General features: G+C 43.9%; 1 protein-coding gene across 2 annotated transcripts in view; it reads right to left on the reverse strand.

The window, feature by feature from the left end:
* Positions 1–27,940, reverse strand: part of rbm46 (RNA binding motif protein 46) — a 127,139-nt gene that overhangs the window by 71,624 nt on the left and 27,575 nt on the right. For both annotated transcript variants that reach the window (XM_072251938.1, XM_072251937.1), the window contains exon 2: positions 18,932–19,104. In XM_072251938.1, coding sequence (XP_072108039.1) covers positions 18,932–19,088 — 157 coding nt within the window. In that variant the 5' untranslated portion in view covers positions 19,089–19,104. The remainder of the gene's footprint in view (positions 1–18,931; positions 19,105–27,940) is intronic.

Genomic DNA, 27,940 nt, shown 5'->3' on the forward strand with positions numbered 1-27,940 from the left:
TTTATCGAATTACCGCGTATACACTGTTATAAGTATTGTTTAGTGATTGTAGATGTGTTCAGTAGATGGGTTGAAGTCTTTCCGACCACCAATAATAAAGGTTGTACTTACAGAGATTATACCAAGATTTGGGGTACCCAGACAGATAAGTTCGGAGAATGGCCCTTATTTTGTGGGAAAAATAAATAAAGAGCTATGTGAGGTGCTGCACATTTAACAGCAGTTTCATTGTGCCTACCACCTGAAGGCTGCAGGAATAGTGGAACGGGCCAACAGCACCCTGAAAAATAAGCTGGCTAAGTTAATGCCTGAAACCGGACTAAGCCGGCTGAAGGTCCTTCCGTTAGCTTTACACCATATGAGAATTACCCCACATTCCACTACAAGGGCATCTGCAGCTGAAATTTTTTATGGACGTCCTAGAAGGACCCCATGGGACGCTAACACGCAGCGTCCCAAATTGACCTTAATGTCAGGGGGGATGAATTGCAGAAGTACTTTCGCCAACAAACATCCTCTCTAAAGTTTCTCCACTCTCAGGTAAAGAATAGCCTTAAGGATTCCAGAGGGCAAGGAACGGAGTGGCCGGAGTTGAAACTGGAGATTCAGTACTGATCAGGGATTGGGAGCATCCCAAACTTAGACCCCGGTGGAAAGCTCCATTCCAGATAGTACTGCAAACACTGACGGCGGTTAAAGCACAAGGCCAGGAACATTGGATACACCTCAGTGACTGCAAGAGATGGCTCCCAGGCCGCAATTAACCATTTCTGGACTTATTTCTTTGTTGTGTGTTGTAATCGATTCTTTAGAGGACAACTTGTTTTATCGAGCACACCAACGGCTGCATGGTAAACGTACTGCATGTTATCCTTTGGTACAGTCTGTAGAAGCACGGTTTGTAGCTAACCTGTCAGGGCTATTCTGGATAGAACATGACCTATTAGTGGAGGACAGATCAGGGGCAGAATGTAAAGGAATAGAGGGAGAGTTTCAAAGAGGAACTAGGGGAAAATGTATTGAGGGAATAGATGATAACTATGCCGTGGATCCTGAGTGTTTGGGGACCTGCAAATGGCATGCAGTGGGGGACAGGGAAGAGTGGGTACCTAGTACACGCTGTCGAAGCACCAGGGATTATCCCTTCAGTTTCATGGGAAAGGGATGGGGGTGCATTTTCGCCAGAGTACCCCGGGAAATACCTTGCCTGAAGAGACATTGTTTGGACCACTGATGTAAGATAGACAAGGGAATATTCTCTTGCAAATGTATCCAAGAACAATGCGTGACCTCTCTAAGGGAATTCAGTATGTATCTGGATATTGTAAGGGACTCATGTGTCAGCTGGTTCAGGGACTTTTGAATGATCCTCCCTGTATCCCGAGGAGTACTTATGGTATGATAAAATAGTAATTTGTAAGAATTCTTGCTACCAGGCCAAGACAGGATACGTGTTCTTGTTTAACAGCACCTATACTACGGCCACCACCACTCTACCTACCCTCTCGGCAGTAGGAACAATTGGACCACTCTCTGTTCTCTGCCCTCAGAATGCCCACGTTCAACAACGACTGATAGTTCCAGCCGTAAGCAAGGAATTCTGTGCTGACTGGAGGAATCTTGTTACTCTAGACTCTCCTCTGGGCTATGGGTTTCTGAGCCTTCTCTCTCCGGGGGTTCGGCAGGAACCACAGCTACCTCACTTGTGGACTAATGGCATTGGGAAACAGTACGGTGGAAGGCCTGGAAGCTGTTAACAGAGAATTGGTGGAGCTACAACTCTACACACAACAAACCAGGTATGCTGTGGATTATCAGTTAGCCCAGCGGTGGGGTATGCACCATAGTCGGAGACAAATGCATCACCCATGTTACTGATGAATTATACAGTTTAACCCATGCCATCCAGTCTATTAAGAAACAATTGGATGACTTCAGGCAAGGTTCTCAGAAAGGGGATGGTTGATTAGGATGGTTGCTGGGAGGATCTTGGGGGTCTTATTTACTGCAGGGCTGAGTGTTCTCATTGTTATAATTATTGTGTGTTGTGTGATAATGATTTGCCTAAATGTTGGCTGTAGAATTTTCATGGAAAAGCTGATGATGCCCTTTTCGACCCCAATTTAATCGGTTATCATGATATGATAAAAGGGGGGGGGAAATGATATGGGTATAGACTAAGAACAATGATTAGCTAATGATTAATTACCTTATGAGTACCTTATGTTACTATCACTGGGCAAGTCAGAAATAAACCCTACCCAGCAACAGGTGACATACCAGACATTGTTCTCTGAAAACGCTAGAACATCTCAAGGTGTAACTAAATATGGGAAGGATAGCGTAGGGGACAGAACGTTCGAGAGAAAGCGGAAGGTGTCAATATAAGGAACTGATGTTGTATCCAGGCTAGCTTTGGCAGAGAATAATTATAACTAACCAATGATGATTTTACATCTAATAGTATATTAGAACATAGAATAGTACAGCACAGTACAGGCCATTCGGCCCACAATGTTGTGCCGACCCTCAAATCCTGCCTCCCATATAACCCCACACCTTAAATTCCTCCATATACCTGTCTAGTAGTCTCTTAAATTTCACTAGTGTATCTGCCTCCACCACTGACTCAGGTAGTGTATTCTATGCACCAACCACTCTGAGTAAAAAACCTTCCTCTAATATCCCCCTTGAACTTCCCCACCCCTTACCTTAAAGCCATGTCCTCTTGTATTGAGCAGTGGTGCCCTGGGGAAGAGGCGCTGGCTATCCACTCTAGCTATTCCTCTTATTATCTTGTATACCTCTATCATGTCTCCTCTCATCCTCCTTCTCTCCAAAGAGTAAAGCCCTCACTCCCTTAATCTCTGATCATAACGCATACTCTCTAAACCAGGCAGCATCTTGGTGAATCTCCTCTGTACCCTTTCCAATGCTTCCACATCCTTCCTATAGTGAGGCGACCAGAACTGGACACAGTACTCCAAGTGTGGCCTAACCAGAGTTTTATAAAGCTGCATCTTTACATCGCAACTCTTCAATTCTATCCCTCCACTTATGAAAGCTAACACCCCATAAGCTTTCTTAACTACCCTATCCACCTGTGAGGCAACTTTCAGGGATCTGTGGACATGTACCCCGAGATCCCTCTGCTCCTCCACACTACCAAGTATCCTGCCATTTACTTTGTACTCTGCCTTGGAATTTGTCCTTCCAAAGTGTACCACCTCACACTTCTCCGGGTTGAACTCCATCTGCCACTTCTCAGCCCACTTCTACATCCTATCAATGTCTCTCTGCAATCTTTGACAATCCTCTACACTACCTACAACAACACCACCAACATCTGTGTCGTCTGCAAACTTGCCAACCCACCCTTCTACCCCCACATCCAGGTCGTTAATAAAAATCACGAAAAGTAGAGGTCCCAGAACAGATCTTTGTGGGACACCACTACTCACAATCCTCCAATCTGAATGTACTCCCTCCACCACGACCCTCTGCCTTCTGCAGGCAAGCCAATTCTGAATCCACCTGGCCAAACTTCCCTGGATCCCATGCCTTCTGACTTTCTGAATAAGCCTATTGTGTGGAACCTTGTCAAATGCCTTACTAAAATCCGTATAGATCACATCCACTGCACTACCCTCATCTATATGCCTGGTCACCTCCTCAAAGAACTCTATCAGGCTTGTTAGACACAACCTGCCCTTCACAAAGCCATGCTGACTGTCCCTGATCAGACCATGATTCTCTAAATGCCCAGAGATCCTATCTCTAAGAATCTTTCCCAACAGCTTTCCCACCACAGACGTAAGGCTCACTGGTCTATAATTACCTGGACTACCCCTACTACCTTTTTTGAACAAGGGGACAACATTCGCCTCCCTCCAATCCTCCGGTACCATTCCCGTGGATAATGAAGACATAAAGATCCCAGCCAGAGGCTCAGCAATCTCTTCCCTCGCCTCGTGGAGCAGCCTGGGGAATATTCCATCAGGCTCCGGGGACTTATCTGTCCTAAAGTATTTTAACAACTCCAACTCCTCTCCCTTAATATCAACATGCTCCAGAACATCAACCTCACTCATATTGTTCTGTCATCAAGTTCCCTCTCATTGGTGAATACCGAAGAGAAGTAATCATTGAGGACCTCGCTCACTTCCACAGCCTCCAGGCACATCTTCCCACCTTTATCTCCCATTAGTCCTACCTTCACTCCTGTCATTCTTTTTTTCTTCACATAATTGAAGAATGCCTTGGGGTTTTCCTTTACCCTACTTGCCAAGGCCTTCTCATGCCCCCTTCTTGCTCTTCTCAGCCCCTTCTTAAGCTCCTTTCTTGCTTCCCTATATTCCTCAATAGACTCATCTGATCCTTGCTTCCTAAACCTCATGTATGCTGCCTTCTTCCACCTGACTAGATTTTCCTCCTCACCTGTCACCCATGGTTCCTTCACCCTCCCATTTTTTATCTTCTTCACCGGGACAAATTTATTCCTAACATCCTGCAAGAAATCGCTAAACATCGACCACATGTCCACGGTACATTTCCCTACAAAAACATCATCCCAATTTACACCCGCTAGTTCTAGTCTTATAGCCCGATAATTTCCCCTTCCCCAGTTAAAATTTTTCCTGTCCTTTCTGATTCTATCCTTTTCCATGATAATGCTAAAGGCCGTGGTCACTGTCCCCCAGATGCTCACCCACTGAGAGATCTGTGAGCTGACCCAGTTCATTACCTAGTACTAGATCTAGTATGGCACTCCCGCTAGTCGGCCTGTCCACATTATGTGACAGGAATACGTCCTGGACACACTTAACAAACTCTGCCCCATCTAAACCCTTGGAACTAATCAGGTGCCAATCAATATTAGGGAAGTTAAAGTCACCCATGATAACAACCCTGTTATTTTCGCATCTTTCCAAAATCTGCCTCCCAATCTGTTCCTCTGTATCTCTGCTGCTATAATCAAATATAATAGCATACAATCGAAACTATTAACGTGATTGAAACTATTCTAAAACTGTCTTAACTCACGTATTTGTAAGATTTCCTGCCTACGTGATGATCAACGTTATAAATTGTGAAGAATTGTGATTTGGGGGAGGGTAGTGTCCGGACTGGCTCTTTGGGAGATCAGTCTGTAACTTCCCCCATAGCATGCTATGAATAAAGAGTAAAGTTTGATAAGATATTGCTTGTTTTATTGTGTTTGTGGTATTTGCGCTCTTGCATCGGGTCAATCCACCTTGACATTGTGATTCTTGAAAGATTATGACTATCCTCTTTAACACTATTAGCTCGTCTATTTTTCTATTCCATCTTTACTTTCTTAATGTATTTTTTAGTTGTCTTCTATTGCTATTTGAAAGCTTCCCAATCCTCTAATTTTCCATTAATTTTTGCTCTATTTTATACCCTCTTTTTGGCTTTTATGTTGGCTTTGCCTTTTCTCATTAGCCACGGCTGTATCATCTTGCCCTTTTACCTTTTGGGATGTACATATCCTGTGCCTTCTGAATTGCTCCCAGAAATTCCAGTCATTACTGCTCTGCCGTTATTGCTGCCATTGTCCTTTTCTGACCAACTGTTTTCTCATGCCTCTGTAATTCCTTTACTCCACTGTAATACTGATACACCTGATCTTGGCTTCTCCTTCTCAAAATTCAGGGTGAATTTGATCATATTATGTTCCGTTTCCCCTAAGGGTTCTTTTACCATAAGCTCTCTGATCAATTCCGGATCATTGCACAACACCCAATCCAAAATAGCTGATACCCTAATCCTCTACTGGGCTCAACTACGAGCTACTCTAAAAATGTATTTCATCAGCATTCTAAAAATTCCCAACTCAAAATCCAGCACCAACCTGTTCTTCCCCAATCTACCTGCATATTGAAATCTTCCAACATAATGTAACATTGGGGGCATTTAAGAAAGGCTCTGAATATAAACCAGGAAATTATAGGCTGGTGAGTCTGACATGAGTTGTGGGAAAGTTATTAGTATTCGAAGGGAATGATACACTTAACCAATCATAAGAGTTTTTCAAGGAAGTTACCAGGAAAGTGAATAAAGGCAAGGCACTGCATGTTGTCAACATGGACTTTAACAAGGATTATGATAAGTCCCTCATGGGAAGTTGCTCAAGAAGGTTCAAGTCACTTGGCATTCAAGAGGAGTAGATAAATTAGTTTAGACATTGACTTTGCGGGTGAAGCCAGAGAGCAAGTACTGTAGATGGTTGCTTCTCTGACTGGAAGCCTGTGAACAGTAGAGTGCCGCAGGGATTGATGCTGGGCGCATTGTTGTTAGTCAGATGACTAAATGAATAATCTAAATGATAATGTGGTTAACTGGATCAGCAAATTTGCAGATGACACCAAGACTGGGGGTATAGTAAACAGCGAGGAAGGCTATCATGGTTTGCAGTGCGATTTGTATCAGCTGGAAAAAAACAGCTGAAAAACAGGAGTTATCAAGAAAGATTGAATAGCCTAAGACTGTTTTCCATAGAACACAGAAGAATAAAAGCAACACACATAAAAATTGGGGAAGATGGCGGCACGACACAGCTCGCAGCGGCCACTCCAGTGGTGATGTCTATTATTTGTCAAGTAGGGTGCCATGCACAATCCTGATCTGATGGAGACGGACGTGAGAGCACAGAGGAGCATCTGGTGAAACTTCTGAAATGCCTGCTTCGCTGCTACTGCTACTGTGTGGTCCAGGATCTCCGGAGGAGAAGGCCCCGAGTCCTCGGCTTTGCTTGTTGCTCGGCGACCGGGGTGGGGTTGAAGCACTCGACAGAGGACGGTGCTCAGAGAGGCTGTGTCGAAGGGGCTGATCAGAGGCACGAAGTTTTCGAACGGACTCAGAGCCCGCTGCGGTCGGGTGCTTCCAATGGTGCTGCATCGGCGAGTTGGCGGCGCTTGGAGGTTTATGGCAGGGAGAGTTCCTCCCTTCTGCCACCTGCATGGGATGATGAATCTATCGGGACTTTGAGACTTACTTTTTTACCATGCCTGTGCTCTTTATCAAATTATGGGATTGCTTTGCACTGTTGTAACTATATGTTATAATTATGTGGTTTTGTCAGTTTTAGTCTTGATTTGTCCTATGTTTTCTTGTGATATCATTCTGGAGGAACGTTGTATCATTTTTTAATGTATGCATTTCTAAATGACAATAAACAAAAACTGAACTGAACTGAAATGCTGGTGAACACAGCAGGCCAGGCAGCATCTATAGGAAGAGGTACAGTCAACATTTCGGGGCCGAGACCCTTCATCAGGACTAACCAAGAGAAGAAATAGTAAGAGATTTGAAAGTGGGAGAGGGAGGGGGAGATCCAAAATGACAGGAGAAGACAGGAGGGGGAGAGATGGAGCTAAGAGCTGGAAAGTTTATTGGCAAAAGGGATACAAGGCTGGAGAAGGGAGAGGATCATGGGACGGGAGGCCTAGGGAGAAAGAAAAGGGGAGGGGAGCCCAGAGGATGGGCAAGGAGTTATAGTGAGAGGGACAGAGGGAGAAAAAAAGAGGGAGAAAGAGAGAGAAAATAATAATAATAATAATAAATAAATAAATAAGGGATAGAGTACGAAGGGGAGGTGGGGCATTAACGGAAGTTAATGACGTTCATGATGTTCATGCCATCAGGTTGGAGGCTACCCAGATGGAATATAAGGTGTTGTTCCTCCAACCTGAGTATGGCTTCATCTTGGCAGTAGAGGAGGCCATGGATAGACATTTCAGAATGGCAATGGGACATGGAATTAAAATGTGTGGCCACTGGGAGATCCTGCTTTCTCTGGCGGGAGAATGAAAGGAGATTGGATAAAGGTATACAAAATTATGTGGGGTAGAGATAGGGTAAATGCAAGCAGGCTTTTTCCACTGAGGTTGAGTGGGACTACAACCAGGCGTCATGGGTTAAAGGTGAAAAGTTTAAGGGGTACATGAGGGGAAACTTCTTCACTCATTGGGTCGGAGAGTGTGGAAAGTGGTGCATGTAAGCTTGATTTCGATGTTTAATACAAGTTAGGAAGGTTCAATCGTTAGGCATTAATATGGAAGTAGTAAAATGGATTCAGCAGTGGCTAGATGGGAGACGCCAGAGAGTAGTGGTGGATAACTGTGTCAGATTGGAGGATGGTGTGTAGCGGTGTGCCTCAGGGATCTGTACTGGGTCCAATGTTTTTTATCTATATATGATTTTACCTATTAATGATCTGGATGATGGGGTGGTAAATTGGATTAGTAAGTATGCATATTATCTCGTCTCTATTTCCCGAGGAGACTGAGGTCCTTTAACATCAGTCGGACAATGCTGAGGATGTTCTACGAGTCTGTGGTGGCCAGTGCTATCATGTTTGCTATTGTGTGCTGGGGCAGCAGGCTGAGGGTAGCAGACACCAACAGAATCAACAAATTCATTCCGAAGGCCAGTGATGTTGTGGGGATGGAACTGGACTCTCTCACAGTGGAGTCTGACAAGAGGATGCTGTCTAAGTTGCATGCCATCTTGGTCAATGTCTCCCATCCACTACATAATCTACTGGGTGGGCACAGGAGTACATTCAGCCAGAGACTCATTCCACCGAGATGCAGCACAGAGCATCATAGGAAGTCATTCCTGCCTGTGGCCATCAAACTTTACAACTCGTCTCTTGGAGGGTCAGACACCCTGAGCCGATAGGCTGGTCCTGGACTTATTTCATAATTTACTGGCATAATTTACATATTACTATTTAACTATTTATTACTACATTCTATTACTATTCTATTACTATTTATTATTTCTATGACTATTACTATTTACTAATAGTAATATTACTATTTCTATTACTAGTTATTACTTATGGTGCAACTGTAACGAAAACCAATTTCCCCCAGGATCAATAAAGTATGACTATGACAGGTAGAGTTGTGGGCAACGAAGTAGGTTTCCAAAGCTTGCAGAGAGATTTAGGCGAGTTAGAAGAGTGGGCTGAAAGATGGCAGATGGAGTTTAATGCTGAAAACTGTGAGGTGCTACATTTTGGTAGGACTAATCAAAATAGGACATGCATGGTAAATGGTAGGGCATTGAAGAATGCTGTAGAACAGAGGGATCTAGGAATAATGGTGCATAGTTCCCTGAAGGTGGAATCTCATGTGGATAGGGTGGTGAAGAAAGCTTTTGGTATGCTGGCATTTATTAATCAGAGCATTGAGTATAGGAGTTGGGATGTAATATTGAAATTGTATATGGCATTGGTAAGGCCAAATTTGGAGTATTGTGTACAGTTCTGGTCACCGAATTATAGGAAAGATGTCAATAAAATTGAGAGAGTACAGAGGAGGTTTACCAAAATGTTGCCTGGGTTTCATCTCCTAAGTTACAGAGAAAGATTGAACAAGTTAGGTCTTTATTCTTTGGAGCATACAAAGTTGAGGGGGGACTTAATAGAGGTGTTTAAGATTATGAGGAGATTGATAGAGTTGACGTGGATAGGCTTTTTCCATTGAGAATGGGGAAGATTCAAACAAGGGGACATGAGTTGAGAGTTAAAGGGAAAAAGTTTAGGGGTAACATGAGGGGGAGCTTCTTTACTCAGAGAGTGGTAACTGTGTGGAACGAGCTTCCAGCAGAAGTGGTTGAGGCAGGTTTGATGTTGTCGTTTAAAGTTAAATTGGACAGATATATGGACAGGAAAGGAATGCAGGGTTATAGGCCGAGTGCAGGTCAGTGGGACTAGGTGAGAGTAAGAGTTTGGCATTGTCTAGAAGGGCCGGGACGTCCTGTTTCCATGCTGTAATTGTTATATAGTTATATGGATTAGGTACATGGATAGTAGGGGTATGGACTGCTATGGTCCTGATGCAGGTCAATGGGAGTCAGCAGCTTAAATGGTTTTGGTATGAACTAGGTGGGCCAATGGCTAGCTTCTGTGCTGTACTCCTCTATGACTCAAACTGATTCTGCCAGCAATAAGGGATGTTCTGCCCAGTCACCAAACCAAATAATTAAAGCTATTTGACTTAGCTACAAATAGTTGAAATATTTGAGAACATGGAAGGCATACTGTGCAACATATTCAGGACAACAAAATTTGCTCTGCAGTTGGATGAATCAACTTTGCCAGAGAACAAATCTTTGTGGCTAGGTTATGTTCACATCATTAGCATGGATCAAGAGTTGTTACTTGCAAGGGGACTAGAAACAGATACGAAGAGGAGTAAATACTATGGGTTACCGAGCAATTTTTCAAGAGGTCATCCGCTCACGAATATTTTCACTTGTGCAATAGATGGGGCACAATTAATGCCAGGATGCCACAGTTGGGTTATTACTTTCTTGGAAAAAAAAGCTGTACCTTACATATTTAATATACACTGTGTAATTCACAGACAACTGCTTGTTGCAAAAAAAAAATTGTGATTTTGCCCTTTAGTTTAGAGGCTCAACACAGACCAGATTGGCCAAAGGGCTGTACTGTGCTGTACTTTTCTATGACTGGCTGCACAAAACATTAACCACTATTTTCATAGCGGTAAATGGGTCCCATGCTCTCAATTATCAAAAACTTTGAGAGCTTTGTATTGAGAATAATGAACAGGTTGAACACTTGATGTTGCACACAGAAGTCAGATGGCTCTCAAAACAAAACTGCCTGAGAAGTTTTAATATGCTATTCAAAACTGTAATAATTTTGAAGACCTGAATGCTTAATTCAGTAATCAATTTAAGAATACTGCTATGCTTCTCCCTGTTCAGCTGTAGACATATCTGCAATTTGTCTTTGCCAGATTCTTCCTTATGTTAGGGCCGCAAGGTTAGTGTAGCAGTTAGGGCATTGTTTTACAGAGATTACCAACTGAAGTTCAATTCCCACTGTCCCTGTAAGTAGTCTGTACATTTCGCCCATGTCCACATGGGTTTCTTCTGGGTGCTATGCTTTCCTCCCACATTCCCAAGAAATATGGTTAAGGTCAGTGAGTTGTGGGCATTCTGTGCTGCCACTAGAAGCATGGTGACACATGCAATGGTCAGCACATTCCTTGATGATTTGATTTGATGCAAAGAACGCAATTCATTGTATGTTTCATTGTATATGTGACAAATAAGGCTTATAGTTGTCTTTATGCTAATGAAATTAGCCTTGCTCCACTTTAATAATGAGCAATGAAATGTATGAAGCATACAAACCATCACTGCTTTGTTGCGAAGTGCTGGCAAATATGTTTTGAAATGTTTTGCATTTCTGAATGTTTTCACAAAATCACTGAAAATAAGTCAAGTTCTCGTTTGTTTTATCAGAGTGTATTCTCTTCAAATGTTCAAGTCGCCTAGATAGTTTCATTTCCTCATTAAAACACTTGCAGTTTAGAAAAAATGGTATGATACCAAAGATACTTGCAAATTTCTGCAGATGTACCATGGAGAGCATTCTAACTGTAAGACATATTAGCTACTGATCCTACTGAAGTGCAACACCTTGCACTGGTCTGCATTAAATTCCATCTGCCATTTTCAACCTATTTTTCCAGCTAATGCAGATCCCCCTGCAAGCCATGATAGGTCTCCTCGCTGTCCACTGCACCCATAATCTTGGTGTCATCTGCAAATTTGCTGATCCAGTTAACCACATTATCATCCAGATCGTTGATATAGATGACAAACAACAATGCACCCAGCACTGATCCCTGTACCACACCACTATTCACAGGCTTCCAGTCAGAGAAGTAACCATCTACTACCATCCTCTGGCTTCGCCCTCAAAACCAATGTCCAATCAAATTTACTACCTCACCTTGAATGCCAAGCGACTGAACGTTCTTGACCAATCTACCATGTGAAACCTTGTAAAATGCCTTGCCTTTATCCACTTTCGTCACTTTGGGAAGTCTGATCATCTAGCTGTACTTCTACTCCCTGAGTATAGGCAGAGACTGAAGGCTGCAGCACCAGCAGCAAGGGCCAAAAAGGGAAGCACAGGAGCGCCTACAGGACTGCTTTGAATCGGTGGAGTAGACTGTATTCAGGGATTCATCTTTGAACCTGGATGAGTATGCTGCAGTTGTTATCAACTTCATTAAAACCTGTTTGGATGAATGTGTGCCCACAAAGACTTACTGTACATTCCCCAATCAAAAGCAGTGGATGAACCAGGTGGTACATCGTCTGCTGAAGGCTAGATCTGTGGCATTCAAATCTGACGATCCAGGCCTGTACCAGAAAACCAGGTATGATTTGCGGAGGGCTATTTCAAGGGCGAAGAGACAATTTCGAACTCTGGCAGGGTCTGCAAGACATTACTTCCTGCAAAGCGAAACTCAATAGCATGAATGACAGCAATGTTTCACTACCAGATGACCTCAATGCCTTCTACGCACGCTTTGAAAGGGGGAACACAAAGACAGCTGTGAAGATCCCTGCTGCACCTGATGACCCTATGACTGCCGTTTCAGAGGCTGATGTTAGGCTGTCTTTAAAGAGAGTGAACCCTCACAAGGCAGAAGGTCCTGATGGAATACTTGGTAAGATTCTGAAAACCTGTACCAACCAACTAGCTGGGAGTATGCAAGGACTTTTTCAACCTCTCACTACTATGGGCAGAAGTTCCCACTTGCTTCAAAAAAGGCAACAATGATACCAGTGCCTAAGAAGAATGTGGGCTGCCTTAATGACTATCGCCCGGTAGCACTCACATTGACAGTGATGAAATTCTTTGAGAGGTTGGTCATGACTAGACTGAACTCCTGCCCTAGCAAAGACCTGGACCCACTGCAATTTGCCTATCACCACATTAGGTCAACGGCAGATGTAATCTCAATGGCTCTCCACATGGCTTTAGACCACCTGGACAACACAAACACCGAAGTCAGGATACCATTCATCGACTATAGCTCAAAATTTAATACCATCATTCACTCAATTCTGATTGAGAAGTTGCAGAACCTGGGCCACTGTACCTCCCTCTGCAATTGGATCCTCGACTTCCTTTACCGGAAGACCTTAATCTGTGCGGATTGGCGATAACATGTCCTCCTCGCTGACGATCAACACTGGCGCACCTCAGGGGTGTGTGCTTAACCCACTGCTCTACTCTCTATATATACATGACTGTGTGGCTAGGCATAGCTCAAATATCATCTATAAATTTGCTGACAATACAACTTTGTTGGTAGGATCTCAGGTGGTGACGACACGGTGTACAGGAGTGAGGTACGCCAACTAGTGGAGTGGTGCCGTAGCAACAACCTGGCACTCAACATCAGTAAGATGAAAGAGTTGATTGTGGACTTCAGGAAGGGTAAGATGAAGAAACACAAATCAATCCTCATAGAGGGATCAGAAGTGGAGAGAGTGAGCAGCTTCACGTTCCTGGGTGTCAAGATCTCTGAGGATCTAACCTGGTCCCAACATATTGATGTAGTTATAAAGAAGGCAAGACAGTGGCTACACTTCATTAGGAGTTTGAAGAGATTTGGCATGTCAACAAATACACTCAAAAACTTCTATAGTTGTAGCATGGAGAGCATTCTGACAGGTTACATCACTGTCTGGTATGGAGGGGCTACTACACAGGACCATAAGAAGCTGCAGAAGGTTGTAAATCCGGTCAGCTCCATCTTGGGTACTAGCCTACAAAGTACCCAGGACATCTTTAGAGAGTGGTGTCTCAGAAAGGCAGCGTCCATTATTAAGGACCTCCAGCACCCAGGCCACGCCCTTATCTCACTGTAACCATCAGGTAGGAGGTACAGAAGCCTGAAGGCACACACTCAGCGATTCAGGAACAGCTTCTTCCCCTCTGCCATCCGATTCCTAAATGGACATTGAATCTTTGGACACTACCTCACTTTCTTTTTCAAAATACAGTATTTCTGTTTTTGCACATTTTTGTTAATCTATTCAAGTAATTGATTTACTTGTTTATTTATTATTTTTTCTCTCTGATACATTATATATTGCATTGAACTGCTGCTGCTGTTAACAAATTTCATGTCACATGCCGGTGATGATAAACCTGATTCTGACTGTGACCTCCCTGGTAACTTCTTTTAAAAACTCTAAGACAGGTTAGACATGACCTAACACGAACAAAGGCATGATTCGTCAGTCCACATCTATCCAAATACTTGTATCTCCGGTCCCTTAGAATACCTTTCAACAACTTTCCCACAACTGATGTCCAACTCACTGGTGTATAATTTCTGGCAATTTCTGCACTTGTGGTTTCTGAGGGAACACACTGTCAGGCACCTGGGATTTATCCACCCTGATTTGCCTCCTCCTCTGTAATCTGTACAGAGTCCATGAAGTTGATGCCACTTGCCTCACTTTTATAGACTCTGTGTCTATCTCCTGAGGAAATACAGATGCAAATAATGTATTCAAGATCTCCCTCATCTGTTTTGGCTCCACACATGGATTAACATTCTGATCTTCCATAGGACTAATTTTGTCCCTTACAATCCTTTTGCTGTTAACATATATGTAGAATCCCTAAAGGTTCTCCTTCACCTTGTCTGCTACACTAAGTTCATGCCTTCTTTTAGCCCTCCTGATTTCTTTCTTAAGTGTTCTCTTGCATTTCCTATACTCCATAAGCACTACAATTATTCTTACCTGCCTATACCTGCTCTGCACCTCCTATTTTCTCTTAACCAGGGCCTCAAGATCTCTTGAAAATCAAGGTTCTTTACACTTATTAACTTTACCTTCTATTCTGATAGGCATATACAAGCTCTGTACTCTCAAAATGTTGCTTTTGAAAAGGTATACTTACCAAGTATACCTTTGCAAGAAAACAGCCTGTCCCAATCCACACTTGCCAGATCATTTCTGATACCATTAAAATTGGCCTTTCTCCAATTTAGAATCTCAATCTGAGGATCATACCTATCCGTTTGCATATTCACTTTAAAACTAGATGCAAAATGTTCCCCTACACACACTTCTCTCATCTGCCCTGTCTCATTCCCTAACAGCAGTTCCAGTATGGCAAACTCTCTCATTAGGACTTCTATGTACCAATTAAGGAAACTTCCCTGAATACTTTTGACAAACTCTATAAGTAAAATCACCGACTTTTACAACCTTGTGTCCTTGCAACAGTCTATGATCGCTCTACAAATTTATTCCTCTAAATCCTTTGGACTGTTGGGTGGACTGTAATATAGCCCCATTAATGTGGTCATACCTTTCCTATTTCTAAGTTCTACCCATTACACCCACTAGCTGAGGTCTTCAACGTGACATTTTCCCCGACTAATAAATTAGAAAGTATCTCTAAAGATAGAAATGTTCGTAAGTTTCACACTAAGAACATGAAAAGGCAATAACCAATTTCAGTTTCAGAAGATACAAGCTGACTAATGTATGGTACTTTAAGTATTTTTGTTTAGTGTTCTTATTGTTGTTGTAGGTTGCAGCGAAACAAATTATACTTTTTGTGTACGAAATAATTCAATACGGAAGGAAAATAAAGTGGGGAGATATTACAAAGTCTTCATATTCACCTTTATCTGATGCAGTAATGCTCAAACATGTGCAGTGATCTCCAATATTGTGCATTGTATACACGGATGCCACTTTTAAAATTTCCATTTGAATATGTGCAACTGGCAGCATCTATGAACCACCCACTGATCGAGTTTTTTTGATGAGGTGATTGAAGAGGGTTCAGCTGTGGATTTTGTTTATGTATATTTTAGTAAGGAAAACTCTCCTGCTTATTCAAAAGATTAAGATGCATAGGATCCTTGGTCGTTTGAATTCAGAATTACTTGCCTATGGAAGACAGTGCGGTGGTCAATGTGATTTATTCTGATTGGAAGTCCGTGGTGGTGTTCCAAACGGATCCATAATATGATCTCTGCTGTTAAGATAGATAGATATAAATTACCTGGATGGGGGCATTAGTAAGTCCGTATACGATGCAAAAATTGGTGGTGTGGTGAATTGCTAAATGATACAGTGGGACATAGATCAGTTGCAGATAAGGGTGGAGAAATGGCAGATGCTGGTTTAATCTGATCGTGTGAAGTATTGCTCTTTGGCAGGTTAAATGTAAACGGCAAGTCCCTTAACAGTATTGATTTATGAAGTTGTTTTGGGATACCAGTCCATAGTTCCCAGAAAGTTGCTGCACAAGTTGATAGGCAGATAAAGGAGGTGTCTGGTCAGCTTGACCTTACTATTCGAGCCATTGTGTTCAAGAGCCAGAAAGATAACTTGCTGCTTTATTAGACCACCTCTGTAGCGTGGTACTCACTTCTGATCACCCCTTTATAGAAAAAATATGGAGGCTTTGGCATGGGTGCAGAAGAGGTTTATCATGTTGCATGGATTAGAGGGCACGTGAAATGAGGAGAAACTTAACAAACTTGGAGTGTTTTCTCTGGAGTGATGGAGGCTGAAGGGAGACCAGAGAGAAGTTTAACATTTGAGAGGCATACATAGAGTAGACTGCTAGCATCTTTTCCTCATGGTTGAAATGTCTAATACAAAAGAGGTGGGGTGTGGCATTGCTAATTAGGGATAGTGTCACAGCTGCAGGAAGAGAGGAAGTCATGGAGGGATTATCTACTGAGTCAGTGTGGGTGGAAGTCAGAAACGAGAAGGGGGCAATAACTCTACTGAATGTTTTTTTTATAGACCCCTCCCAACAGTAACAGATATATCGAGATATAGATAGGGAGGCAGATTCTGGAACAGTGTAATAATAAGAGTTGTTGTGCTGAGTGATTTTAATTTCTCTAATATTGACTGGCATCTCCTTAGAGCAAGGGGTTTAGATGGGGTGGAGCTTGTTAGGCGTGCTCAGGAAGGTATCCTGATGCAATATGTAGATAAGCCTACAAGGCTGTATGTGATCTAGTATTGGGAAATGAACCTAGTCAGGTGTCAGATCTCTTGGTGGGAAAGCATTTTGGAGGTAGTGGCTATAATTCTATCTCCTTTACCATAGCACTGGAAAAGGATAGGAGTAGACAATTTAGGAAAATATTTAATTGGGGTGGGGGAAATAGGATGCTATTAGGCATGAACTTGGGAGCGTAAATTGGGAGCAGATGTTCACAGGGAAATATATGGCAGAAATGTGGCAAATGTTCAGGAAACATTTGCATAGCATTCTGCATAGGTATGTTCTATTGACGCAGGGAAAGTGGTAAGGAAAAAGAACCATGGTGTACAAAGGATGTAGAAAATCTAGTTAAGAAGAAAAGAAAAGCTTACGAAAGGTTCAAGAAACTGGGTACTGATAGAGCTCTACAAAATTACAGGATTGCCAGGAAGCAGCTTAAAATGAAATTAGGAGAGCTAAAAGGGGCCTTGGCGAGCAGGATTAAGGAAGACCCCAAGGCATTCTACAAGTATGTGGAGAGCAAGACCAATCAGTTGTGATGGTGGAAAAATGTGCATAGAGTCAGAAGATTTAGCAGAGGTACTTAATGAATACTTTCGCTTCAGTATTCACCAGCACCTTGGTAATTGTGGGGATGACTTACAGCACACTGAAACACTTGAGCACATAGACATTATGAAAGAGGATGTGCTGTAGTATTTGAAAAGCATTAAGTTAAATAAGTCGCCAGGACAGGATGAGATATACCCCAGGCTAACCGTGGGAACCAAGGGAGAAGATTGCTGAGCCTATGGCGATGATCTTTGCATCATCAATAAGGATGAGAGAAGTACCGAAAGATTAGAGGGTGGCAAATGTTGTTCCCTTGTTCAAGAAAGAGAGTAGGGATAACCCAGGAGATGTAGACCAATGAGTCTTACGTCAGTGGAGGGCAATTTGTTGGAGTAGATCCTGACAGGCAGGATATATGAGCATTTGGAGGAACATAATCTGATTAGGGATAGTGCCTTATGAGTCTGATTGAATTCTTCAAGGATGTAATGTGCTGCAGATGTTTATGTTCTAATATATTTAAGGTGAGAGGGGTTAAATTGAAAGGAAATGTTATTGTAAACACAGTGTTGTGGGTGCCTTGAAAATGCCGCAAGAGGTGGTCATGGAGGCAAGTACAATGGAGATGTTTAAAAGGTTCCTAGATAAGTACAATAATATGCAGAAAATGAAAGGATACGGGGATTGCTTAGGTAGAAGTGCTTAGTTGGTTAGGCACTTAATTACCCGTTTAATTAGTTTGGTCTAACATTGAGGATCAAAATGTCTGTTCCTGTGCTGGACTGTTCTATGTTCAGGCAGAACCCAGCTTTCACAGCCGCTGCAATGCTTAGCAGACAATAAATTAAGGTACCAGCACAAGAAGCATTTCAAGCATGAACAATAATTCCACAGGTTTGTCATAACATAGACTATGACATGAACAAAGATTTTATAATTCACTACCCACTGACTCTTTCTGCAACCTTCTACTTTCAGTTTTCCTCAGTTCCAAAGACGAATTTCAAACTGAAGCATTATTTATTTTACCACAGAAGTTGCCTCAGCTGCTGAGTATTTACAACATTTTCTGTTTCTATTTTAGATTCTTATCATCTGTACTTGATTGAGTTACAATGTCATAACCACATATTGAGCAACCTATGATATAAACCCTTCTTTGAAAAAAATTATGAGTAACCAGCACCATATTTAAATAAAATATTCTGCAGTAAGGAGTAACTGGAGAAGTGCAGAAACCAGGTCAATAAGTACCCACATGGATTTTCATCTACCTCAAGCTAAGCATAATTGTAATAACTTTTATTTAAAAAGAATTTATACTAAGTAGAACCAGCAGGTATAATTCCAGCATAACTTTTCAGACTGTGCTTTATGCTCGAAATGGTACAGCAAAAATTCAGAGAAATTTTCATCTTATCCAAGAGAGGACATTTAATTTTTGCCAATTTTGTGCAGGGAAAAAAATGGGAACCCCTCACAGTTTGGTGAAAATTTGTATATTATTCTTACCTGGTGGTGGCCCACCAAATTTTCTTTGTCCATTTTCTTGTATCATGGTATAACCTGTTTGTTCCATCAAGGCAAGTAGTGCTGCTTCATTCTGTGTCACAGAACCAAGTTTATTGGTGCCATTGGTCATGTCCAGGTTTTCTGCTGTCATGGTCATAAGGACTAATTTAAATCTGTATGAGGGAAATTTAAAACAAGTTTTATTCCACAAAAAGAATATGACACCTGCTTTTATACTTGCATGTGTCTCATATTTAACCAATTTCCCCCGGGATCAATAAAGTATGACTATGACTATATTTCAGAATGACACAGAAGGAGATCATTCAGTCCACTGAGTTTTGCCAGCTTTCGTGGCAATTCCATTACTTGACCTATAATCCTTGTAACTACTCTCTCTTGAATACCCACCAAAACCAACAGCCACAGAAAGAACACACGAATTCCACACAGGCAGCAACTAAGGTCAGGATTGCACCTGCTATTGCGACGCAGCAGCAGCACCTATTGTGCCACGGTACCACACCACTGTGAAAACTGTTAATAACTTAAAAGAATTCTTTACTGCAGTTGTACAAGGCCTTGGTGAGACCACACCTAGAGTACTGTGTGCAGTTTTGGTCCCCTAATCTGAGGAAAGACATTCTTACCATTGAGGGAGTACAAAGAAGGTTCACCAGATTGATTCCTGGGATGGCAGGACTTTCATATGATGAAAGACTGGATCAACTAGGCTTATACTCTCGGAAATTTAGAAGATTGAGAGGGGATCTTATTGAAACATATAAAATCCTAAAGGGATTGGACAGGCTAGATGCAGGAAGATTGTTCCCGATGGTGGGGAAGTCCAGAACGAGGGGTCACAGTTTGAGGATAAAGGGGAAGCCTTTTAGGACCGAGATTAGGAAAAACTTCTTCACACAGAGAGTGGTGAATCTGTGGAATTCTCTGCCACAGGAAACAGTTGAGGCCAGTTCATTGGCTATATTTAAGAGGGAGTTAGATATGGCCCTTGTGGCTAAAGGGATCAGGGGGTATGGAGAGAAGGCAGGTGCAGGGTTCTGAGTTGGATGATCAGCCATGATCATACTGAATGGCGGTGCAGGCTCGAAGAGCCGAATGGCCTACTCCTGCACCTATTTTCTATGTTTCTATGTTTTACACTTCAGCAAGAGAAGAAATCATATTATCCACAAACATATTTAATATGTATTATTTACTTCAAGCAGCTTGTTTTTAGAAACAAAATACAGAGATTCCAGTTAATTGGGATACATCAGGAACAGTACAGCTAGGCTCAATTAAGTGGCTCCCCAATAAGACCAGCCGGTGGTGGAGCGGCATCTGCACCGGACTTTGAGGCAAGTGGTCTGGGGTTCAAATCTGGCCATTTCCTTGCACACCTTCCACTTGTGCTGGGTTAGCAACTGGGCCTCATTAAAGAAAGACAAAAATGCTGAAGAAATGACAAGGCTGCCACCAAAAAGCGCAGAAAAGTACAGTAACAAGAGTAAGATGAAGTTTCATGGAGATAAAAAGTACAAAAAACCTACCATTTAACCGAGTAACAATTATGCGGTTAACTGAAATACAGAACAAATTAGAGCCCTATGAAAGAGAGTACGATACTTGAACTGCTTGTGGGGATGAGGCGGCAGGTTTGAACACGGGAATACTTTCTACCTAGTGATCATAATACCATTCATTTCAAAGTAAATATGGAAAAAGATAGGTCTGGTGGAGATTCTAAACTGGAAAAAGGCAATTTTAATGGTATCATAAAGGATCTAGCAAATGTGGATTGGGACAGGCTGTTTTATTATAAGACCATAACAGCACAAGGTATAGGTGCAGAATAAGGCCATTTGGCCCAGCAAGCCTGCCCCACCATTTCATCATAGCTAATTCATTTCTCTCTCAGCCCTAAACAACTGCCTTCTCCCTCTGCCTCTTCATGCCTGACTGATGAAAAACTTATCAATCCCTGCCTTAAATAAAACCAATGACTTGGCCTATACAATCACCTGTGGCAACAAATTCCACAGATTCACCACTTTCTGGCTAAAGAAATCCCTCATTTCCATACCAAATGAACATCCCTCTCTTCTAAGGCTGGTCCTAGACTCTCCCACAATATTCTCTCCACATCCACTCCGTCGAGGCTTTTCAACATTCGAAAGGTTTATTGTGATCTATCCCCTCCCCGATTCTTCTGAATTTCAGTGAGTAGAGGCCAGAAGCGTTAAAACACTCCTCATTTGACAAACAAGAGAAAATCTGGAGATGCTGAAAAGATGGGGGTACTCCTCAGATGATAAGCCTTTCAATCGCCAAATCATTTTTGTGAACGTCCTTTGACCCTCTCCAATGTCAGCATATCCTTTCATAGATAGGGTGTCCAAAACTGCTCACCAGTACCTTATTTAGCCACAACATTAGATCCTTGCTTTTATATTATAGTATTCTCAAAATGAATGCAAACTTCTTTACCACAAACTGAACTTTTAGGGAATCCTGCATGAGGACTTTAAAGTGCTGTTGCACCTCAGATTTTTCAATTTTCTCTCCATTTAGAAAATAGTCTATGCTTTTATTTCTTCTACCAAAGTGCACAACCATATATTTCCCAATACTGTATTTCTTTGACGAAATTCCTCATTTAAGTCCTTCTGCAGCCCCTGCTCCTCAATATTAGCTGGCCCTCCACCTACCTTCGCATCATCTACAAGTCATCAATTCCATCATCCAAATTATTGACATATAATGTAAAAAGAAGCAGTCCCATCATAGACCCCTGTGGAACCCCGTTGACTGCAGTACTGCGAAGACGCAACAGAAGAGTTCCCGTGCAAATCCGACAAAGAGCTTTTAAAAACCCAGTCTCTATAAAAGAGAGATCAATTCCATCATCCAAATTATTGACATATAATGTAAAAAAGCAGTCCCATCATAGACCCCTGTGGAACCCCGTTGACTGCAGTACTGCAAAGACGCAACAGAAGAGTTCCCGTGCAAATCCGACAAAGAGCTTTTAAAAACCCAGTCTCTATAAAAGAGAGATACTGCCCAGTGGAGCTGTCAATTCCATCATCCAAATTATTGACATATAATGTAAAAAAGCAGTCCCATCATAGACCCCTGTGGAACCCCGCTGACTGCAGTACTGCGAAGACACAACAGAAGAGTTCCCATGCAAATCCGACAAAGAGCTTTTAAAAACCCAGTCTCTATAAAAGAGAGATACTGCCCAGTGGAGCTGTCATTGTGGAAGCAGTCGTTGTTGTAGTAGTCTTGAATCAGAGTAGTAAGGCTTTGGCTCAACAAAGCTTCGGCGACAACAGGCAAGAGGCAAGGTAAATTCATTCCTTACTTCTAATTCAATTTGAGAGAAAGTAGGGAGCATGTCTACAAGGCCAGTGTTCTGTTCTGGGTGTCGGATGTGAGATTTCCAGGAGAATACCAGCCTCCCCGACACCGTCAGGTGCATCGAGATGCAGCTCCTTAGAGACTGTGTTAAGGAACTGGAGTTGCAACTCGATGACCTTCAACTTGTTAGGGGAAGTGAAAAATGATAGACAGGAGCCACAGGGAGATAGTCACACCAAGGCTACAGGAGACAGGTAGATAGATGACTGTCAGGAGAGGGAAGGGAGAACATCAGATAGTGAAGAACACCCATGTGACCATCCCCCTCAACAGTAAATACTCCATTTTGAGTACTGTTGTGGGGGGGGGGGGGGGGTGGCAACCTACCTGAGGGAAGCAACAGTGGCCATGCCTCTGGCACGGAGTCTGACCCTGTGGTTCAGAACAGTAGGAAACTGAAAAGGATAGCAGCAGTAATAAGGGACACAAGGGAACTGATAGGCCATTCTGTGGATGCAAAAAGGAAACATGGATGGTAGTTTGCCTCCCAGGTGCCAGGGTCTGAGATGTTTCTGAATGTGTCCACAATATCCTGAAAGGGGAAGGTGAGCAATGACATAGAAAGAAAAAGAGAGGAGGTCCTGAGAAAAGAATCGGGGAGTTCGGAAGGAAGCTAAGAAGCAGGACCTCAAAAGATAGGAATCTGGGAATTGTTGCCTGTGCCACACAACAGTGGGGTTAGGAAAAGAATAAGGTGGCAGATATATGTGTGGCTTAAGAATTGAAGCAGGTGGCAGTGATTCAGATTTCTGGATAATTTGGAGCTTTTCTGGGGCAGGTGGGACCTGCGCTTGAATCTGAGGGAGACCAATATTCTTGCAAGCAGATTTACTACAGCTGTTGGGAGTGGTTTAAACTAATATGGCAGGGGGATGGGAACCAAAATGAAAAGCAGAGGATGAGCCAGCAGGTTTTCAAGTAGGTGATAGGTGTAACATGAATGTAAGGACAAACCAATGATTGGGTACAAATGCAGACAGAGCAGAGTCAAATTGTACCACTAAGGCAAAATTCAAAACGGTGAAGAATGCAGGACTGAAGGTGCTGAATTTAAATGTGCGCAGCATTCAGAATAAAGTGGATGAACTCGTGGCAGAATTAGAGAATGGTCAGTCAGTATGATATTGTGGGCATCACCGAGTCGTGGCTGAAAGGCGGCCATAGTTTGGAGCTTAACATCAAAAGATATACTTTGTACCGAAAGGAGAGGCAGGAAGGCATAGGCGTTGGTAAGAGATTGAATTACATCTTTGGAAAGAAGTGACATAGGATCAGAGAACGTTGAACGTGGGTGGAGTTAAGAAACTGCAAGAGTTAAAAATCATTATGGGAATCATATACAGACCTCCAAATAGTAGCCAAGATATGGGGGTTGAGATTGCAAAGGGAGCTGGAAAAGGCATGTAATAAGGGTAATGACACAATTGTAATGGGGGACTTCAACATGCAACGGAATTGGGAAAATCAGGTTGGTGTCAGATCGCAAGAGAGGGAACTTGTTGAATGCCTATAAGGTGGCTTTTTAGAGCAGCTTGTGCTTGAACCTACTTGAGGAAAGGCAGATTGGGTGTGTAATAGCTCAGATCTAATTAGGGAGATTAACATAAAGAAACCATAAGGAAGCAGTGATCATAATATGATTGAATTCATACCGCAATTTGAGAGGGAGAGGCATAACTCCCATGTATCAGTATCACAATGGAATAAAGCAAATTACATGAGAGGGAAGCTTGCCTGGGTGAATTGGAGGAGGATACTTCCAGGGATGATGGCAGAGCAGAGATGGCTGACATTTCTGGGAATAGTTCACAAGGCACAGGATAGATGCGTCCCACAGAGGAAGAAGTTCTTAAATGGCAGGGTGAAGCACCTTCAATAACTCCAAAAGACTGAGGCTGGGTAAAATACTGAAAAGGCTTTTATTCGCTGTACAACAACACGACCTCCATGGTGAGCGTCTGCCTCCAGACTAAGGGGGAGGGGCAAGACGGAATCTCCTTTATACTGGTGCTGTGGGAGGAGCCACAGGGGCAGTCAGCAGAGGGGTGTGTCTGGACAGTTAACTCAGTTACAACATATATATGGTTTACCACATTCACCCCTCTTTTTTTTAAAAAGAGTCCCGCGGGGTGAAGTGACTGACAATAATTAAAACAAGTATATTTACAGGTCAAGTCTATCAGGCGATCGAGTCCGTTGCTGCGATCTACGTAGCACCAGTGGTGATTGCATCGACGACAGCAATTATGCTGGCTCTGGCCTGACTTGAGGTGCCAGCACATTAGGCGTTGGTAATCCCTCGTGCATGTGTGTCGCGCCCGGTATGGGAGTGTCGTGTGGTGTCTGTGTAGGGTTTAGAGTGTGCAGTGTCTTGTGGGTACAGAGTCAATAGTCACCACAGAGTGTTCAGGGTAGGGACCCGGTGCTCCAGCGGGCGCCAGGTCGCGGATGGAGACCGTGTCTTCCCGCCCATCAGGTAAAACCACATAGGCATACTGGGGGTTCGCATGAAATAAGTGAACCCTCTTGACCATCAGGGAGTATTTATCGCTCCTCACATGTTTCCGGAGCAGCACTGGCCCCGGGGACGTCAGCCAAGTTGGTAGGGTGGTTCCAGTGGTCGACTTTCTGGGAAAAGAAAAGAGCCGCTCATGAGGGGTGGCATTGGTGGCCGTGTGTAACAGGGAGCGGATGGAGTGGAGTGCCTCGGGAAGGACCTCCTGCCATCGGGAGACCGGCAGTCCCTTTGACCTGAGGGCTAAGAGTGTGGCTTTCCACACCGTGCCATTCTCCTTCTCCACCTGTCCATTCCCCCAGGGATTATAGCTCGTGGTCCTACTAGTTGAAATACCCCTAGCCAGTAGGTATTGGCGCAGCTCGTCACTCATAAACGAGGACCCTCTGTCACTGTGAATACAGCATGGGTATCCGAACAGAGTGAACAGCTTGCGCACAGCTTTTATAACTGACATGGTAGTGGTGTCGGGGCAGGGGATGGCGAAGGGGAACCGCGAGTACTCGTCGATAACGTTAAGAAAGTACACATTGAGGTCGGTGGAGGGAAGGGGCCCTTAAAGTCAACACTCAGTCGCTCAAAAGGGCGGGTGGCCTTGATGAGTTGTGCCTTTTCGGGTCAGCTTGCACTCTGCGCAGACTTGGCAGTCCCTGGTCATCGTCCTGATCTCCTCAAGGGAGTAAGGCAGGTTCCGGGCTCTCACGAAGTGGAAAAGCTGGGTGACCCCGGGTGGCAAAGACCTACATGTAGGACATATAGCGGGTCGATCTGCGCGCTGGCACATGTTCCGCGGAATAGGGCATCGGAGGGCTCGTTGGGTGGGATGTGCGGGTCGGTGTGTGTGTCTGGTCAGTAGCGGGGTATGTGACGTATCCATATAAAACTGGAGATTTACAACAGTAATTGGTGGGAGGGGCCCATCATACTTCATTGTCACCTTTTTCAGGTGGCTCTGGAAGTCGAGCCCCAATAGCACAGGAGCACACAGTTGAGGCATGACCAGTAACGTAAAGTCTTGACATTCTGTGCCCTGCACCACTAGCGTTGCTACACAACCACGCGCCCCTCCGGATGTCTGTTATATGAGATCCGGAAGCTATGGTGACCCTCTGACTTACCGGCTGTATCATGAGTCCGCAATGCCGCACCATGTCCGGGTGGATAAAACTCCCCGTGCTGCCTGTGTCAAACAGGCAGCTTGTCCTGCGCCCCTCCACCAGGATGTCCATCACTGACCTTGCGAGCTGGTGGGGAGCGCTTTGGTTGAGGGTCATGGAAGCCAGGGTTGGGTCGCTGTCTTGGTCCGGTGCAGTGGGGTGCCCCGTGAGCACCCGTTGGTCATAGGCGGTGGGAGGTGGCGCCAACCAAGATGGCCGCCCCCATGTCTCGCACGTGGTGGCGGCGTGCAGGGAAGGTGGCCGCAGGCAAGATGGCGACCCCCATGTCTCACACGTGGTGGTGGCGTGCAGGCAAGATGGTGACCCCCATGTTTTGCACGCGGCACTGCTCGATCCCGCTCGCGGTTTGGATTTACAGACCTTCGCGAAGTGGCCCTTCTTTCCGCAGCTGGAGCAGGTAGCTTCTTGGGCCGGGCAGCATTTCCGGGGGTGCTTCTCGAGTCCGCAGAAGTAGCACTTTGCAGACTTGCGACTGGCAGCAGCCGAGGTCGATTCACCAGTGGGTTGCAGAGTCTGCGGCGCCCACGAGGCTGTCGGGGGATTGCGTGTCTGGAGAGTCTCAGAGTTGTGCAGAGCGGCCTCCGACGTGTCGGCCAGTTCAATCGCCGAACTTAAAGTAAGATCGGCTTTTTCCAACAGCCGCTGGCGCACATACACTGACCTGGTCCCTGTGACAAAGGCGTCTCTCACTAGGAGCTCTGCGTGCTGCGCCACCATCAGCTCCTGCCAATTGCAGGCTCGCATGAGTGTCCGTAGGGCCTGGACGAACTCAGCACTTGATTCCCTGGGCCGTTGTTGCCGTGTCGCTAAGCGATGTCGCGTGTGGACGCTGTTTATCGGCCACAGGTATTGTCCTTTGAGGGTGCTCATCATGCTGTCGTAACTCAGCTGTTCTCTAATCAGCGAATAGACCCGTGGACTGACCCTAGAGAGTAGAACTCTGTGCTTTGCTACGGGGTCGGTTGCTTTAATCTCCTCTAGGTACGCTTCGAAGCAGGCCAGCTAGAGTTCGAAAGTGTTTCCAGCCTCAGGCGTTTGCCGATCGATGTCTAACTTGTCGGGTCTCAGTACATGTTCCATGCTTTAAAATGTACAGTGAATAAAACTGAAGCACCTTCAATAACTCCAAAAGACTGAGGTTGGGTAAAATACCGAAAGGCTTTTATTCGCTGTACAACAATACGACTTCCATGCTCTGTGTCTGCCCCTGGACTGAGGGGGAGGGGCAAGGCGGAATCACCATTATAGAGAAATCTGTGGGAGGAGCCACAGGGGCAGTCAACAGAGGGGTGTGTCCAGACAGTTAACCCAGTTACAACATATATATGGTTTACCAACAGGGATATGCAATAGTGGCCAACAAGGGAAATTAAGGACTGCATGAAAACAAGCAAAGGGCAGATAAAGTAGCAAAAGGGAATGAGAAGTTAATGATTAGAAAGGCAACTAAAAAGGCTGTAAGAAGAGGAAAGATGAAATATGATGGGAGAATGAAATATGATGGGAGAAAAGCCAATATTATAAAGCAGGAAACTAAAAGCTTTTTCCAGTTATATAAAGAGTAAAAGGGAGGTGGACCACTGGAAAATAATGCTGGTGAAGTAGTAATGGAGGACAAAGAAATGACAGGTAAGCATTATGGGTACTTTGTATCTGTCTTCACTGTGGAAGACACCAGCAGTGTGCCAGAGGTCTGTGAGTATTTGGGAGCAGGAGTGAGTGCCATTGCTATTACAAAGGAAAACATGCTAGCTAAGCCCAAAGGTATTAAAGTCACCTGGGCCAGGTGGATTATGTCCCAGAGTCCAAGGAGAGGTTGCTAAAAAGATAACGGGTGCATAGAAACATAGAAAACCTTCGGTCCTCAAAGCTGTGCCAAACATGCATTGA

The sequence above is a fragment of the Mobula birostris genome, chromosome 3, assembly GCF_030028105.1.
Source record: "Mobula birostris isolate sMobBir1 chromosome 3, sMobBir1.hap1, whole genome shotgun sequence".
In the NCBI taxonomy this organism is placed as follows: Eukaryota; Metazoa; Chordata; class Chondrichthyes; order Myliobatiformes; family Myliobatidae; genus Mobula; species Mobula birostris.